Genomic DNA, 18,779 nt, shown 5'->3' with positions numbered 1-18,779 from the left:
CCAACACCTCTCATCACCCGGAGAACACCATCCCCACAGTGAAGCATGTTGGTGGCAGCATCATGCTGTGGGGATGTTTTTCATCAGCAGGGACTGGGAAACTGGTCAGAATTGAAGGAATGATGGATGGCGCTAAATACAGGGAAATTCTTGAGGGAAACCTGTTTCAGTCTTCCAGAGATTTGAGACTGGGACGGAGGTTCACCTTCCAGCAGGACAATGACCCTAAGCATACTGCTAAAGCAACACTTGAGTGGTTTAAGGGGAAACATTTAAATGTCTTGGAATGGCCTAGTCAAAGCCCAGACCTCAATCCAATTGAGAATCTGTGGTATGACTTAAAGATTGCTGTGCACCAGCAGAACCCATCCAACTTGAAGGAGCTGGAGCAGTTTTGCCTTGAAGAATGGGCAAAAATCCCAGTGACTAGATGTGCCAAGCTTATAGAGACATACCCCAAGAGACTTGCAGCTATAATTACTTGTCACGATCGTTTACGGATGAGACGGACCAAGGCGCAGCATGATAAGCGTACATATTTATTAACGTACTGAACACGAGCAAAAACAACAAACAAACGATACGTGAAGTCCAAGGTAGACTAAACAAACCTTTACGGAACAAGATCCCACACCGACTAGTGCCAAACAGGCTGCCTAAGTATGGTCCCCAATCAGAGACAACGAGATACAGCTGCCTCTGATTGGGAACCACCCTGGCCAACATAGATCTAAACGATCTAGCACATCAACATAGAAAATATAACACAGAAACTACACACCCTGGCTCAACATTTCAGAGTCCCCAGAGCCAGGGCGTGACATTACTGCAAAAGGTGGCTCTACAAAGTATTGACTTTGGGGGGGTGAATAATGCACGCTCAAGTTTTCAGTTTTTTTGTCTTATTTCTTGTTTGTTTCACAAGAAAAAACATTTTGCATCTTCAAAGTGGTAGGCATGTTGTGTAAATCATATTATACAAACCCCCCCAAAATCCATTTTAATTCCAGGTTGTAAGGCAACCTTGAAGGTGGGTGAATACTTTCGCAAGCAACTGTATAAAAAAAAGGAAAATCACGTTTTAACTGCACTGACCCTTTAAGGCCTAGCTTCAAATAGATCAAGCGATAACTGGCGATAACCGACACCCTGATGTTTTGGCAGTGTTGGAGGTGTATATGCGTTGGAGCTGTCAAATAAGTGAGAAGCTGCTTTTGTGATCATTGTCACGAAGTCACACCCATCCCACTCATTCTGAACTATGTCAAGTTCAGAAGGAGAAAGTGTAGGCAGTCACTTTAACTCTACCCACATGTACATATTACCTCAATTATCTCGACTAACCGGTGCCCCCGCACATTGACTCTGTACCGATACCCCCTGTATATAGCCTTCCTACTGTTATTTAATTTTACTGCTACTCTTTAATGATTTGCTATTTTAATTTTTTTACTTATGTATTTCTTACTGAACACTTTTTTTTATTTTCTTAAAACTGCATTCTTGGTTAAGGGCTTGTAAGTAAGCATTTCACTGTAAGGTCTACACCTGTTGTATTCAGCGCATGTGGCAATACAATTTGATTTGATTTCATATAGAAATAATTGAAAATGTAAAATCATTAAATTAAATAATGAGGATTTCTATCAGCCTAATCCCAGTGTTCGAACTTGTAAAGAAGGCTGCATGGGATTTATGTTACTGCAACTCCGTGCAGCTAATGACAATGTTGGCTTTTTTCAGTGGTGTAACGTACTGAAGTAAAAATACTTGAAAATACACTCCAACACTCAGACATCGTTTACAAACGAAGCATGTGTGTTTAGTGAGTCCGCCAGATCAGAGGCAGTAGGGATGACCAGGGATGTACAGTTGAAGTCGAAAGTTTACATACACTTAGGTTGGAGTCATTAAAACTCGTTTTTCAAACACTCCACACATTTCTTGTTAACAAACTATAGTTTTGGCAAGTCGGTTAGGACATCTACTTTGTGAATGACACAAGTAATTTTTCCAACAGTTGTTTACAGACAGATTATTTCACTTATAATTCACTGTATCACAATTCCAGTGGGTCAGAAGTTTACATAAACTAAATTGACTGTGCCTTTAAACAGCTTGGAAAATTCCAGATTATGATGTCATGGCTTTAGAAGCTTCTGATAGGCTAATTGACATAATTTGAATCAATTGGAAGTGTACTTGTGGATGTATTTCAAGGCCTACCTTGAAACTCAGTGTCTATTTGCTTGACATCATGGGAAAATCAAAAGAAATCAGCCAAGACCTCAGAAAAAAATGTGTAGTCTGGTTCATCCTTGGGAGCAATTTCCAAACGCCTGAAGGTACCACGTTCACCTGTACAAACAATAGTACGCAAGTATAAACACCATGGGACCACGCAGCCGTCATACCGCTCAGGAAGGAGACGCGTTCTGTCTCCTAGAGATGAACGTACTTTGGTGCGAAAAGTGCAAATCAATCCCAGAACAACAGCAAAGAACCTTGAGAAGATGCTGGAGGAAACAGGTACAAAAGTATCTATATCCACAGTACAACGAGTCCTATATCGACATAACCTGAAAGGCTGCTCAGCAAGGAAGAAGCCACTGCTCCAAAACCGCCATAAAAAAGCCAGATTACGGTTTGCAACTGCACATGGGGACAAAGATTGTAATTTTTGGAGAAATGTCCTCTGGTCTGATGAAACAAAAATAGAACTGTTTTGCCATAATGACCATTGTTATGTTTGGATGAAAAAGGGGGTCGCTTGCAAGCCGAAGAACACCATCCCAACCGTGAAGCACGGGGGTGGCAGCATCATGCTGTGGGGGTGCTTTGCTGCAGGAGGGACTGGTGCACTTCACAAAATAGATGGCATCATGAGGAAGGAAAATTATGTGGATATATTGAAGCAACATCTCAAGACATCAGTCAGGAAGTTAAAGCTTGGTCGCAAATGGGTCTTCCAAATGGACAATGACCCCAAGTATACTTCCAAAGTTGTGGCAAAATGGCTTAAGAACAACAAAGTCAAGGTATTGGAGTGGCCATCATAAATCCCTGACCTCAATCCTATAGAAAATGTGTGGGCAGAACTGAAAAAGTGTGTGCGAGCAAGGAGGCTTACAAACCTGACTCAGTTACACCAGCTCTGTCAGGAGGAATGGGCCAAAATTCAACCAACTTATTGTGGGAAGCTTGTGGAAGGCTACCCGAAACGTTTGACCCAAGTTAAACAATTTAAAGGCAATGCTACCAAATACTAATTGAGTGTATGTAAACTTCTGACCCACTGGGAATGTGATGAAATAAATAAAAGCTTAAATAAATCATTTTCTCTACTATTATTCTGACATTTCACATTCTTAACATAAAGTGGTGATCCTAACTGACCTAAGACAGAATTTTTACTAGGATTAAATGTCAGGAATTGTGAAAAACTGAGTTTAAATGTATTTGGCTAAGTTGTATGTAAACATCCGACTTCAACTGTATCTGTACTTTACTTTACTATTTATATTTTTGACTACTTTTACTTTTACTTCACTACATTCCTAAATAAAATAATGTGCTTTTTACTCCATTCAAATTCCCTGACACCCAAAAGTACTCATTACATTTTGAATGCTTAGCAGGACAGGAAAACAGTCCAATTCACGCACTTATCAAAACAACATCCCTTGTCCCTTGTCATCCCTACTGCCTCTGATCTGGCGGATTCACTAAACACACATGCTTCGTTTGTAGACGACGTCTGAGTGTTGGAGTGTGCCCCTGGCTATCCGTAAAAAATATATAAAATGTAATGGTGCTGTCTGGTTTACTTAATATAAGGAATTTGAAATTATTTATACTTTTACTTTTGATACTTAAGTATATTTCAGCAATTACATTTACTTTTGATACTTAAGTATAGTTAAAACCAAATACTCATAGACTTTTACTCAAGTAATATTTTACTGGGTGACTTTCACTTTTACTTGAGTCATTAACTATTAAGGTATCTTCACTTTTACTGAAGTATGACAATTGGGTACTTTTCCACCGCTGGCTTTAGGTATAATGCTGGGAGCCGCTTGTGGATTTGACAGCTCTAAAGCAGTTCCACCTCCGACACACCAAAACAACCGCTACGCGGGTATCGGCTAGGACGGTTCTGATAGAATCTAGCCCTAAATTTAAATCACAATGTAATACTGAACTTCCGCGATACGGATTGAACAGAGCCCTTTACACAGCAGGTCTTAACAGCCTAGTAACGTATACTGAACAAAAATATTAACCCAACATGCAACAATTACAAAGATTTTACTGAGTTACTGTTCACATAAGGGAATCAGTCAATTTAAATAAATTAATTAGGACCTAATCTATGGATTCCATATGACTGGGAATACAGATATGCATCTGTTGGTCACAGACCCCTAGGTAGGGGCATGGATCAGAAAACCAGTCAGTATCTGGTGTTACCACCATTTGCCTCATGCACCGCGACACATCTCCTTCACATAGAGTTGATCAGGCTGTTGATTGTGGCCTGTGGAATGTTGTCCTACTCCTCTTCAATGGCTGTGCGAAGTTGCTGGATATTGACGGGAACTGGAACACACAGTTGTACACGTCGATCCAGAGCATTCCAAACATGCTCAAATGGGTGACATGACTGGTGAGTTTGCAGGCCATGGAAGAACTGGGACATTTTCAGCTTCCAGGAATTGTGTGCAGACCCTTGCGACATGGGGCTGTGCATTATCATGCTGAAACATTAGGTGATGGCAGCGGATGAATGGCACGACAATGGGCCTCAGGATTTCGTCACGGTATCTCTGTGCATTCAAATTGCCATTGATAAAATGCAATTGTGTTTGTTGTCCATAGCTTATGCATGGCCATACCATAACCCAACTGCCACCATGGGGCACTCTTTTTACAAAGTTGACATCAGCAAACCACTCACCCACACAACGCCATCTGCCCGGTTCAGTTGAAACTGGGATTCATCCATGAAGAGCACGCTTCTCCAGTGTGCCAGTGGCCATTGAAGGTGCCACTGAAGTCGGTTAAGACGCAGAACTTCAGTCAGGTCAAGACCCTGGTGAGGACGACGAGCACGCAGATGAGCTTCCCTGAGACGGTTTCTCTAAAATGATGTTGGAGGCGCCTAATCGTAGAGAAATTAACATTCAATTCTCTGTTAACAGCTCTGGTGGACATTCCTGCAGGCAGCATGCCAATTGCACGCTCCCTGAAAACTTGAGACATCTCTGGCATTGTGTTGTGTGACAAAAAGGCACATTTTAGAGTGGCATTTTATTGTCCCCCATCAAGGCAGGGCCCCCCACCTCCTCTCCTCCCCCAGCTGATGATTAGCAGCAGCAGGCTATCTACACTCATTAAGAGCGGGCTCCTGTGGTTGGCAGTTGCAGTAAAACATTTTTTTCTCTTCCCTATGGGCTTGGGTCCCGGGGCTTCAGCCCTTTAAGCCCCTCCATTAATCAGGCCCTGCTCCCGAATTATAAAGGCGAGCCATGACAGCCAACGATCATCTCCGGAGTTCTGTCTGAACCCGCAGGACGCAACTGGGGCTACACTGTGAGTGCTGATAATTATTAACACCAAACTAGGTTAGTAGCCTACTAGGACTGTTAATTTCATCTTGATTGGGTGATTTTCAGTCAGGAAACGATATTCTGAATAATTTAAACTGTTGAAAAGTTGATTTAAATGTTTTTGTCATCAAATCTTGATGCATCGTTTTGCCATTGCATTTCGCAAAATTGCTGCTATTTTTTCACGCACTTAGCTTACAACTACAGACCTTAATTAGGATATAATGACAGTTGTTTCATTTAAGGAATTCCACTTATGTTTCTTCTAGACTTCAACAGGTGCGCTGACTAAACCAGTCCTCAGTGAGTGGAGATTCTGCCTTTGCCTGATAACAGTGGCGTTTTTCTTCAGTTGAGCTGCTCTGTCCTGTTCTATCCTGTACCCGAGGGTTGTGACTCCCGCTTGCCGCCATGCCCTCACTGCTCCCGGCATGGCTCTGGTGCCTTAGCCTGCTCACCCTGGAGACACACACCCTGGCCCTTCCGCGGCCAGCCCGGACACAGCCTCACAGGTACGGCCACTTCACACTATGACTGTGACTGATATAACATCGTTTTGCAACAAACCTCTAGACTACTGTAGTAAATCGGACAAATTACAGTGTGCTAGTCCTAGGTTTTAGGATGTGAGGGTGCAAGGCAAAATAAGGTGTCATTACAACATTATTATTATTTTGAAGGATGGAGATCAAGCAGTCCATATTGAAACATATTTAAGAAGTGACAGTATGAACTAATGATATTGATCAAGACAGAGCTGTGGGCCAATCTCTGTATTCACTGTTTGGTTCATCATGTCTGTCTTTGCGATGTGTGTGTCTGCTTCAGTGTGTTATGTGGAAGAAGGGAGAGATGGAAGCTAAATTAGAACCCCCCCACCCCCCCACCCCCCCACCCCCCCACACACACACACACACCATCTTCTTTCTCTTACACACACACACACCCTGCCCCTGACCTCTCTCTCCCTGTCTGGCCATTTCAGTGGCAGTAAGTTATGTGTGAAAAGGTTACAACAACAGAATTAGGTAATTCCTCTAAAAGCCCCCAGAAGACTGACCCTGTATAATGAAAGAGAGGGAGGTGGAGGGCTGTGTGTGTGTGTGTGTGTTTGTTTCCAGTGTGATTTAATAAGGATTGGGAACACTGATACACAATATTAACATCTCAGTTTGTGAGGGAGGGCAATGTGTGGCTCAGTGTTGTGTGTACAGTTGTGTGTGTGTGTGTGTGTGTTTACAGTAGGAAGTAAATTGTTTTATCGGAGACCGACTGTAGTGACCAGTATCTCTCTGGAAGCTGTGTTGTGAATGCTAACTAATGAAGCAGGTGCTAGTTATGGTATCTTACCACAGTGTTTCTCAACTCCAGTCCTCCACCCAACATTACACATTTTTATTATAACCCATTGTGTGTGTGCATGTGGTGGGGGTCTCACAGTGATAAAGGTGTGTGGCTCAGTTAGTAGAGCATGGTGCTTTCAACGCCAAGGTTGTTGGTTCGATACCCACGGGGGACCAGTACAATTCCCATGGGGAGCCAATCGCTCTGGATAAGAGCGTCTGCTAAATGACTAAAATGTAAAATAAATGAGACGTAAAGAGTTGAGAAGGACAGAGAGGAGAAAACGGAGGCTCACTCCGGGGAAGTAGTGTTTCTCTTGTCTGAAGTGGTTGTGAGAAGGGTGGTGGGGGGTTGGTGTGTGAAGGATGGTTGGAGGTTGGTGTGTACTTCTCTTTGGTTCAGGGCTCATGCTGGGCTCTAACCTGGGAGGAATGCAAGAGTAGCTCTTCATTCACACGGACGGACGGACGGACGGACGGACGTACGTACGCGCGCGCGCACGCACACACACACACACACACACACACACACACACACACACACACACACACACACACACCCTCTGTGTTCAGAGGTAGTGATCAGGTACAGTAGTCTGATGCTAGAATCAGTATTTCTGCAGACGTTATCCTTTGATCAGACAAAGTAGCTGTTTCTCACTCTCTCCACCCAGGCTTTATCTTTATTTCCACACCAGTCAATCGTTGTTAGTCACATAGAGGGGGCCGTCACCACCTCTCTCTCTCAATTTAATTTAATTCTCTCTCTCTCTCTCGCTCGCTCTCTTGCCAAAGCAAGTGAAATAGATAATAAACAAAGTCAAATAGATAATAAACATAAGTAAAATAAACAATCAGTAATTAACATTAAACATTACACTCACAAACGTTTCAAAAGAATAGAGACAGTTCAGATGTTATATTATGGCTTTGTACAGTGTTGTAACAATGTGCACATAGTTGAAGTACACAATAAACATAAATATGGGTTGTATTTACAATGGTGTTTGTACATCACTGGTTGCCCTTTTCTTGTGGCAACAGGTCAAAAATATTGCTGCTGTGATAGCACACTGTGGTATTTCACCTAATAGATATGAGAGTTTATCAAAATTGGATTTGTTTTCAAATTCTTTGTGGATCTGTGTAATCTGAGGGAAATATATGTCACACACACACACAGAGAGAAGTAGCGTGTGGTGGTTGGTCAGTGGCCTACATTTTGGTGCCAAAAGCCTTTTCTTCTGGAGATGACCTTGTTCTGACACGATCTCCAGGTGGTCCTGGCACTCCAAACCAACAGAGAGAGGTGTGTGTGTCTGTGTGTGTCTAAATGCTGCAAAGAGCATAAGAAAACACTATAACTGCCAGGAAGTCAGGTGTAGAGTGCACGTGTTTGTCCTACTAACGCACCACTAACGTTTAACATTTCACTGACGTCCAGAGGGACTGTAAACAGAGAGAATGTGTGTGTGTGTCTCTGTGACCGTTGACCTGTGTGGTTTAATATGGCAGCCATTTTCCACGGGGTCATGATGTCCCTTCAGAGAGGAATGAATACCACACTGGATTACTGGATATAAAAGACTTAGGACTGCATACCAGCCTAAATTACTTCACATACACTATAGTTTGGGCGGATCGTGTTGAAAATTGTTTGAGCTCATACCTAAAGCTTGTGTTTCTAGAGTTTGACAGTAAAACTAAACAATAACAGTGAAAACTGTTTAGGCTACTCCATTTTCTCAACTAATGCCATAAAATAACAGCTACAGTACACATGCAAATGGAATAGAGAGTAATTAGAACATGGACTGTTCGTAATCCCTTCATGAGCTGATATAGCTTATGCACACTTGTCACATTAGAAAGACGCCATCTGTAGGAAGACAATTGAGGAATGGAAGGGTGCTAACTAGGTAAGGTTGGCTAGCCCATCGTACAGTGGAATCACCTGCTCTGAGACCTGAATTAGTGTCATCTTCATCCAACCAAGACATGCTAAAACCTAGCATAGTTTCTGAGGAGACGCTGATTGGACCATTTACTTTCTGCAGTATTCAAAATGGCCTTCTATTGGAGGAAAGCCAGACTGAATCAGTGAAGTGAAATAGAAAAGAAACGGGGAGACATTCACTTTAGATTCCAGGCTAGGTCTCTTTGACATACAGTGCCTTGCAAAAGTATTCATCCCCCTTGGCGTTTTTCCTATTTTGTTGCATTACAACCTGTAATTTAAATTGATTTTTATTTTGTATTTCATGTAATGGACATACACGAAATAGTCAAAATTGCTGAAGTAAAATGATAAAAATAACTTGTTTCAAAAAATTCTATAAAATAAATAACGGAAAAGTGGTGTGTGCATATGTATTCACCCCCTTTGCTATGAAGCTCCTAAATAAGATCTGGTGCAACCAATTACTTCTGATGTTTGGTTTCATGTCTGTCAAACTACTGTCTCCTGTATAATATGAAATTATAATGATTTAGAAGAAGTCACATAATTAGTTAAATAAAGTCCACCTGTGTGCAATCTAAGTGTCACATGATCTGTCACATGACCTCAGTATATATACACCTGTTCTGAAAGGCCCCAGAGTCTGCAACACCACTAAGCAAGGGGCACCACCAAGCAAGTGGCACCATGAAGACCAAGGAGCTCTCCAAACATGCTTATAATTTAAGATAGAAAATAATTTAAGATAAGATAAAAAAGCTGCAAAGCTCCACAGCAGAGATTGGAGTATCTGTCCATAGGACCACTTTAAGCCTTACACTCCACAGAGCTGGGCTTTACGGAAGAGTGGCCAGAAGAAAAGCCATTGCTTAAAGAAAAAAATAAGCAAACACGTTTGGTGTTCGCCAAAAGGCATGTGGGAGACTCCCCAAACATATGGAAAAAGGTACTCTGGTCAGATGAGACTAAAATTGAGCTTTTTGGCCATCAAGGAAAACGCTATGTCTGGCGCAAACCCAACACCTCTCATCACCCCGAGAACACCATCCCCACAGTGAAGCGTGGTGGCAGCATCATGCTGTGGGGATGTTTTTAATCGGCAGGGACTGGGAAACTGGTCAGAATTGAAGGAATGATGGATGGCGCTAAATACAGGGAAATTCTGTTTCATTCTTCCAGAGATTTGAGACTGGGACGGAGGTTCACCTTCCAGCAGGACAATGACACTAAGCATACTGCTAAAGCAACACTCAAATGGTTTAAAGGGAAACATTTAAATGTCTTGGAATGACCTAGTCAAAGCCCAGACCTCAATCCAATTGAAAATATGTGGTATGACTTAAAGATTGCTGTACACCAGCGGAACCCATCCAACTTGAAGGAGCTGGAGCAGTTTTGCCTTGAAGCAAAAATCCCAGTGGCTAGATGTGCCAAGCTTATAGAGACATACCCCAAGAGACTTCCATCTGTAATTGCTGCAAAAGGTGGCTCTACAAAGTATTCACTTTGGAGGGGTGAATAGTTATGCACGCTCAAGTTTTCTGTTTTTCTGTCTTATTTCTTGTTTGTTTCACAATAAAAAACATTTTGCATCTTCAAAGTGGCAGGCATGTTGTGTAAATCAAATGATACAAACCCCCAAGAAATCCATATTAATTCCAGGTTGTAAGGCAACAAAATAGGAAAAATGCCAAGGGGGGTGAATACTTTCACAAGCCACTGTAGGACTAAACTTTTATGTTACCAGTCAGAGTTGCTTTTACTTTTGTTTGGCATGCGTGCGCAAGAGTGTGTGTGTGTGTGTGTGTGTGTGTGTTTGTGTAGGCTGAATTTACAGTGGTTGTCAGATAAAAGAGATGAATGAGACTCTGAAGCAGTCTCCTGTCATTAACGCACACACTCACAGGCCATTACCCATTTATGACAAATATTTTTTAGTGTGTGAAAGGGTTCAGGTAACATAAACACTAATGTTGCAACATGCCACGTGGTCCACGCACGCACTTACACACACAGGCTGACAGATGGATAGACACAGAAAATGACTATTTTAGCAGTACAGTCAGAGTGAATTATATCATGACATTTGGAGGGGCCTCTATTTTTTTCACGGGACCTCATATGTGTGCACGTGCACACATTTTTTTAATGGGCCTAATAAAAACGGTAATTTAACTGTGAAAATGTATTACCTTTTAATGTGGCATGAACACAACCAGTCATGATGTTTTCACGTGATTGTCAAACAAATCACTTTAAAAAGTAGGCTACCTGTGCACATTCGTCCACTGCAAAATAATTCCAGCATCCAAACAGTGTCACGGATGCCGCCGAGGCTGCTCCTCCTCCTTGCTCGGGCAGGCTTCGGCGTTCGTCGTCCCCGGAGTACTAGCTACTACCGCTTGATGTTTTCGATGTTTGTTTTGTCATGTCTAGTTGGTGCACCTGTTTCGTATTCTGTATTGATTATGTCACCTATAAGTTCCCCTGTGTTATGTTTGCATTTTGTGTGTTATTGTCCGCTTGTCTTGAATGTATTGGTCGGTACCTTGGCTATTCGTGTTGTTTTACGCACCCCGCGTATCTATTCGCCTCTAGTGTTTTGAGGCCGTTTATTTTGTGTGCATATAGAGCTTATTAGTAAAGTCGTCTTGAGTTATCCTCTGTGTCCTGCGCTTGACTTCACCACCGCATCCACATCAGCACTCTTGACAAACAGTGCACTGTGCACCTGCCGTTTGATGAATGGAAAGAGACATCTGTTACAAAACACCATACAGTGTAATGACATTCAACGATTGTCATTAGGCCTACACTCTTGTAGCCTGAATTAATTGATGTGTCTTTTTCGTAAAAATTCAGGACACATGAAAAGTGGCTGAAATACGGTTTAAACCATGACAGAGCGGTGGGGGTGTTTGTTTAATTTAGAATAAGATTTTATTTTAATATTTACCACTGTAGCAGTACAAAATTGCATTTAAATCAAATGGTTAAATTAGCACTATTTAGAGACCCCAACCCAAAGTTTGACTTTTGTTGCCTTTATGGGAGCTCATGGCTCATTCGGGGTAATTGGTGCACTGAGTACAGCGTGTGGGTGGGTGGGTGGGTGGGTGGGTGGGTGGCGGGCTGTCTGTGTGTGTGTGTCTGTGAGTGTGTGTGTGTGTGTGTTGCGTAATCGCTCAGGCAGGTCACCCAACTCATCAGACAGCCTCTTACTGCCACTCAGACTGCCGGATAAAGGAGGGAGGGAATGAAGAGAAAGAGTGGGGTGAAAACGAGGGGAGAGGCCATTGTAGTAGAGCGAGAGACAAGAAAGGAGGGGAGGGAGGGGCCTAAGTATAAAAGATGAAGCATTAAAATAGAGAAGAGGAATAGAGCCTCTTGACTGAGTAGGTCTCAGGAAGTCTCTCCCTCTCCTCTTTCTCACTCTCTCTCTGGTGTATGCTGTTTAGAAATCTCTTAAGAAAAATAAACAGGTGTTGTTGATTAACTGAAAATACATTACTAATCATATGAGACTGCAATCATTGACTGAATCCCTAGAAATGTTTCGTAAGGCTTTAACTTAAATATAGAAACATTAATAAGCATGACTGTCATTTCTGTATGAGTTGTATAACTGGACATTTTTCCCCTATACAGTTGAAGTCGGAAGTTTACATACACCTTAGCCAAATACATTTAAACTAATTTTTTCACAATTCCTGACATTTAATCCTGCTAAGAATTCCCTGTCTTAGGTCAGTTAGGATCACCACTTTATTTTAAGAATGTGAAATGTCAGAATAATAGTAGAGAGAATTATTTATTTTAGCTTTTATTTCTTTCATCACATTCCCAGTGGGTCAGAAGTTTACATACACTCAATTTGTATTTGGTAGCATTGCCTTTAAATTGTTTAACTTGGGTCAAACATTTCAGGTAACCTTCCACAAGCTTCCCACAATAAGTTGGGTGAATTTTGGCCCATTCCTCCTGACAGAGCTGGTGTAACTGAGTCAGGTTTGTAGGCCTCCTTGCTCACACACGTTATTTCAGTTCTGCCCACACATTTTCTATAGGATTGAGGTCAGGGCTTTGTGATGGCCACTCCAATACCTTGACTTTGTTGTCCTTAAGCCATTTTGCCACAACTTTGGAAGTATGCTTGGGGTCATTGTCCATTTGGAAGACCCATTTGCGACCAAGCTTTAACTTCCTGACTGATGTCTTGAGATGTTGCTTCAATATATCCACATAATTTTCCTTCCTCATGATGCCATCTGTTTTGTGAAGTGCACCAGTCCCTCCTGCAGCAAAGCACCCCCATGATGCTGCCACCCCCGTGCTTCACGGTTGGGATGTTGTTCTTCGGCTTGCAAGCGACCCCCTTTTTCCTCCAAACATAAAGATGGTCATTATGGCCAAACAGTTCTATTTTTGTTTCATCAGACCAGAGGACATTTCTCCAAAAAGTACGATCTTTGTCCCTATGTGCAGTTGCAAACTGTAGTCTGGCTTTTTAATGGCGGTTTTGTACAGATGAACGTGGTACCTTCAGGCGTTTGGAAATTGCTCCCAAGGATGAACCAGACTTGTGGAGGTCTACAAATTTTTTCTGAGGCCTTGGCTGATTTCTTTTGATTTTCCCATGATGTCAAGCAAAGAGGCACTGAGTTTGAAGGTAGGCCTTGAAATATATCCACAGGTACACCTCCTTTTTTTTTTTTTTGTCATTTAGCAGACGCTCTTATCCAGAGCGACTTACAGTTAGCATAAATGTTTTCATACTGGCCCCCCGTGGGAATCGAACCCACAACTCTGCCGTTGCAAACGCCATGCTCTACCAACTGAGCTAGAAGGGGCCAATTGACTCAAATGATGTCAATTAGCCTATCAGAAGCTTCTAAAGCCATGACATAATTTTCTGGAATTTTCCAAGCTGTTTAAAGGCACAGTCAACTTAGTGTATGTAAACTTCTGACCCACTAGAATTGTGATACAGTGAATTATAAGTGAAATAATCTGTCTGTAAACAATTGTTGGAAAAAGTACTTGTGTCATGCACAAAGTAGATGTCCTAACCGACTTGCCAAAACTATAGTTTGTTAACAAGAAATGTGTGGAGTGGTTGAAAAACAAGTTTTAATGACTCCAACCTAAGTGTATGTAAACTTCCGACTTCAACTGTATATTAAAAAAGCCAAGTTAATTTGTGTCTGGAATATGAGGTTCTTGCACAGCATATTTCTGGAGCGAGGTCTTTCGCTCTCTCCCTCTCTCAGCTCTCCTTAGGTCACCTGTTCCGAGTGTCTCTGTGAAACATTCCTCCTCGTCTCAATGCTCAAATTACACTCAGAAATCCAAGTAGTAATTGCTGTACCTGACTGCTGTACCTGACTGGGGTGTGTGTGTTTGTGTGTGTGTGCATGTTTTTGCAGCATGTATCTGACTGTCTCTCTCTTTCTCTCTTAGGTTTGTATTATCCAGAACCTCCTGGACACCTGAGTCGTCTTCATCTCTCACCATGGCGACGGTTGTCAGCCCGACTGTTGCTCTGGACGACAGCGTCGCCCTTAGAAACAGATGGGCCGTCTGGAGGGCCTTGCTCCATAAAGGTCCCCCGAGGCAGTCTAACCTAATGCCTGACCATGAAGGCCCATTGGCCAGGCCGTCCAGTCCACTTCCTGACCAGAACTACCACCTCTCCAGAGAGGGGACGTCACGGGGTCGCCGTCATGCCAACGGTAGCGGTGGGCGTGGCCAGGGTCAGCTGATGAGGGTGGGGTGTGTCCTGGGAACCTGTCAAGTTCAGAACCTCAGTCACCGACTCTACCAGCTGATTGGACAGAGTGGGAGACAAGACTCCTCCCCTATCAACCCCCGTAGCCCACACAGCTACGGATGAATAACTTTATTGGCAACCAACAAACAGGCACAGTCACTGTTGAATAACATTATCGTCAACCAATATACAGGCACAGCTACAGCTGAATAACCTAATCAACAAGCAACACAGGCAGAGCCACATCTGAATACATTTATCAACAAGACGACAACCTATACACAGACACAGCTAACAGCAGAATGTAGGTCAGATGTAAGGTGGTGGAAGAGACAGAGTCTTAAGTGCTGACTGCGGGTAGGGTGGAAGGAGGTCTGTAATGCCTTGTTGTCCTGAGTTAGAGAGTCATTACTCCTGTCCCCACTGAGCTGAGCTGATCTACAATCCACTCTCCATGATCATCCCTATATTCTTGTCTGTCTCTGAACATCTCTCAATTTCAATTATCTTTCTCTCTCAAGTTTAGAATATATGTCCTTGAGCAGGACACACCACAACACCATTTCTACAGGCTCTAACCAATCACAGCCAACCATAGTCCCAAACAGCCTTAAGAAGTTTCATAGTCCCTTATCGCTCTATGAAGCTTCCTAATCTCATGTCGTCCCATGAAGTCTGATATGTAGCTCCTATTTCCAATGTTAGATGTGTGTCTAGTGAGCTACTAGGTCAAGTGTATTAGAAACCCGTAAAGCACTTTAAAGTAAATACTGTTTTATGTTTGCTATGACTTGAACGTTAAAGATATGTTGTTTAATTTTAAATTAATTCAAGCTTTTTTGTTGTAAATATTTCACTGACTAAACCAGTGAAACGAATGTGGCCGAAATGTTTCCCCAAATGGACATTGTCTGTTGTATTCATCTTATTCTATATCTTTGTATAGGCTGTTATATTTAATAAAGATGATGTGTTTAAATGTGTCTTGTGAGTGTGTTGTGTCTGTGTGACAGAGAACCAGCCAACACTTTCCATGTCCACAATAACACTTCCTGCACAAGCTAATCAATGACTACTGTAGATACAGCACATACATCTGTACTGCTGTCAAGGTCAAAGGTCAGTGTGACAGGAGGTCACCTCGCTCCTCTTGTGTGATTGATCTAGATCACTGTGACTCATTATCTGGGTCATCACAGCTGCATCGCTGTAGGTCACTTCCTCAATCTCCAATCACCATTAGTGTATGAGGTGGTCCAGGGCTACATGAAAACAAGCCTCACACACTGTGGCCTCTAGTCTGTGTGTGTGTGTGTGTGTGTGTGTGTGTGTGTGTGTGGACGTGTTTAACTATTCTTGTGGGGACCAGAAGTCCCCACAAGAAGAGTAAACAAACAAACATTTGACCAACTGGGGACATTTTGTTAGTCCCCACGAGGTCAAACACTTTTTCTAGGGGGTTTAGGGTTAAGGTTAGAATTAGTGTTAGGGTTAGAATTACGTTATGGGCTAGGGTTAGGGTTAAGGTTAGGTTTTTGGATTAAAGTTAGGTTTAAGGTTAAGAGTACGGGTTAGGGTTAGGTTTAGGGTTAGGGGTTAGGGAAAATAGCATTTTGAATGGTACTGAATTGTGTGTCCCCACAAGGTTAGCTGTACAAGACTGTCTGTGTGTGTGCGTGTGTGTGTGTGCGTGTGTTTGTATGCGTACGTCCAGTATCCTTCTTTCTCAGTCTTGGATAGAATACTGCTGACAGATCAATACCATAGAGATAAATATACTCTATCAGAACTTTTGTGAAACATCACAGTACAGTTGAAAAATATATGTCAAATAGAAATCCAATATGGATGGTGTTAAGAGATAGATGGGAGGGGTTGAATGGAGCTGAAGGTTGGGAATAATAACAACTAATAACAAAACTAAAAAAACTAAAAAAACACAGTGCCACTGACAAGGCCCACTACCAAGGACTGTAGCCTCTCCTTCTCCGTGGCCGACGTGACTAAGACATTTAAGCATGTTAACCCCCGCAAGGCTGCCGGCCAAGACGGCATCCCTAGCCGCGTCCTCAGAGCAAGCGCAGACCAGCTGGCTGGTGTGTTCATGGACATATTCAATCTCTCACTTTCCCAGTCTGCTGTTCCCACATGCTTCAAGATGGCCACCATTGTTCCTGTACCCAAGAAAGCAAAGGTAACTGAACTAAATGACTATCGCCCTGTAGCACTCACCTCTGTCATCACTAAGTGCTTTGAGAGACTAGTCAAAGATCATATCTACGTTACCTGTCACCCTAGACCAACTTCAATTTGCTTACCGCCCCAATAGATCCACAGACAATGCAATCACCATCACACTGCACACTGCCCTATCCCATTTGGACAAGAGGAATACCTATGTAAGAATGCTGTTCATTGACCATAGCTCAGCATTCAACACCATAGTACCCTCCAAGCTCATCATCAAGCTCGAGGCCCTGTGTCTGAACACCGCCCTGTGCAACTGGGTCCTGGACTTCCTGGCATGCCGCCTCCAGGTGGTGAAGGTAGGAAACAACATCTCCACTTCGCTGATCCACAACACTGGGGCCCCACAAGGGTGCGTGCTCAGCCCCCTCCTGTACTCCCTGTTCACCCATGACTGCGTGGCCAAGCACGCCTCCAACTCAATCATCAAGTTTGCAGACGACACAACAGTAGTAGGCTTGATTACCAACAATGACGAGACCGCCTACAGGGAGGAGGTGAGGGCTCTGGGAGTGTGGTGCCAGGAAAATAACCTCTCACTCAACGTCAACAAAACAAAGGAGATGATCGTAGACTTCAGGAAACAGCAGAGGGTGCACCCCCCTATCCAAATTGACAGGACTGCAGTGGAGAAGGTGGAAAGCTTCAAGTTCCTTGGCGTACACATCACCGACAAACTGAAATGGTCCACCCACGCATACAGTGTGGTGAAGAAGGCGCAACAGAGCCTCTTCAACCTCAGGAGGCTGAAGAAATTCGGCTTGGCACCTAAAACCCTCACAAGCCTTTACAGATGCACAATTGAGAGCATCCAAAAAATAACGGAAAAGGGGTGCGTGAATATGTATACACCCCCTTTGCCATGAAACCCCTAAATAAGATCTGGTGCAACCAATTACCTTCAGAAGTCACATAATTAGTTAAATAAAGTCCACCTGTGTGCAATCTAAGTGTCACATGATCTCAGTATATATACACCTGTTCTGAAAGGCCCCAGAGTCTGCAACACCACTAAGCAAGGGGCACCACCAAGCAAGTGGCACCATGAAGACCAAGGAGCTCTCCAAACAGGTCAGGGACAAAGTTGTGGAGAAGTACAGATCAGGGTTAGGTTATAAAAAAAGATCAGAAACTTTGAACATCCCACGGAGCACCATTAAATCCATTATTACAAAATGGAAAGAATATGGCAACACAACAAACCTGCCAAGAGAGGGCCGCCCACCAAAACTCACGGACCAGGCAAGGAGGGCATTAATCAGAGAGGCAACAAAGAGACCAAAGATAACCCTGAAGGAGCTGCAAAGCTCCACAGCAGAGATTGGAGTATCTGTCCATAGGACCACTTTAAGCCATACACTCCACAGAGCAGGGTTTTACGGAAGAGTGGCCAGAAAAAAGCCATTGCTTAAAGAAAAAAATAAGCAAACATGTTTGGTGTTCGCCAAAAGGCATGTGGGAGACTCCCCAAAGATATGGAAGAAGGGACTCTGGTCAGATGAGACTAAAATTGAGCTTTTTGGCCATCAAGGAAAACGCTATGTCTGGTGAATAGTTATGCACGCTCAAGTGTTCTATTTTTTTGTGTTATTTCTTGCTTGTTTCACAAGAAAAAATATTTTGCATCTTCAAAGTGGTAGACATGTTGTGTAAATCAAATGATACAAAGAAATAGGAAAAATAGGAAAAATGCCAAGGGACGTGAATACTTTCGTATGTGTGTATGTGTATATGTACACTACCGGTCAACGTTTTAGAACACCTAGTCATTCAAGGGTTTGCGTATATAGAAGATAGCTCGATTCGGTAAAAGACCCAAGTCCATATTATGGCAAGAACCGCTCAAA

The 18,779-nt window shown here is 42.8% G+C and overlaps 1 protein-coding gene across 2 annotated transcripts; it reads left to right on the top strand.

Moving 5' to 3' along the window:
- Positions 1 to 5,561: 5,561 nt before the first annotated feature.
- Positions 5,562 to 15,640, top strand: adm2b (adrenomedullin 2b). 2 transcript variants are annotated; one of them, XM_041836595.1, is made up of 3 exons: positions 5,562 to 5,595; positions 5,882 to 6,124; positions 14,376 to 15,640. In XM_041836595.1, the coding sequence occupies exons 2-3, from the start codon at positions 6,024 to 6,026 to the stop codon at positions 14,806 to 14,808; spliced, it is 534 nt and encodes a 177-aa protein (XP_041692529.1). In that variant the 5' UTR covers positions 5,562 to 5,595; positions 5,882 to 6,023; the 3' UTR covers positions 14,809 to 15,640. The 2 variants fall into 2 exon arrangements, with proteins under 2 accessions (XP_041692529.1, XP_041692528.1); XM_041836594.1 differs by having other exon boundaries at positions 5,562 to 5,627.
- The last annotated feature ends 3,139 nt before the right edge of the window (positions 15,641 to 18,779 follow it).

Source organism: Coregonus clupeaformis, chromosome 19, assembly GCF_020615455.1.
Source record: "Coregonus clupeaformis isolate EN_2021a chromosome 19, ASM2061545v1, whole genome shotgun sequence".
NCBI classification, from domain to species: Eukaryota; Metazoa; Chordata; class Actinopteri; order Salmoniformes; family Salmonidae; genus Coregonus; species Coregonus clupeaformis.
This window is presented reverse-complemented; position numbering and strand designations above follow the sequence as displayed.

Bases quoted from the DNA above. Each gene is read 5' to 3' on its own strand.
- adm2b (XM_041836595.1), top strand. From the start codon at position 6,024: ATGCCCTCACTGCTCCCGGCATGGCTCTGGTGCCTTAGCCTGCTCACC. The intron at 6,125-14,375 runs GTACGGCCACTT...TTTCTCTCTTAG, and splicing joins GCCCGGACACAGCCTCACAG to GTTTGTATTATCCAGAACCT.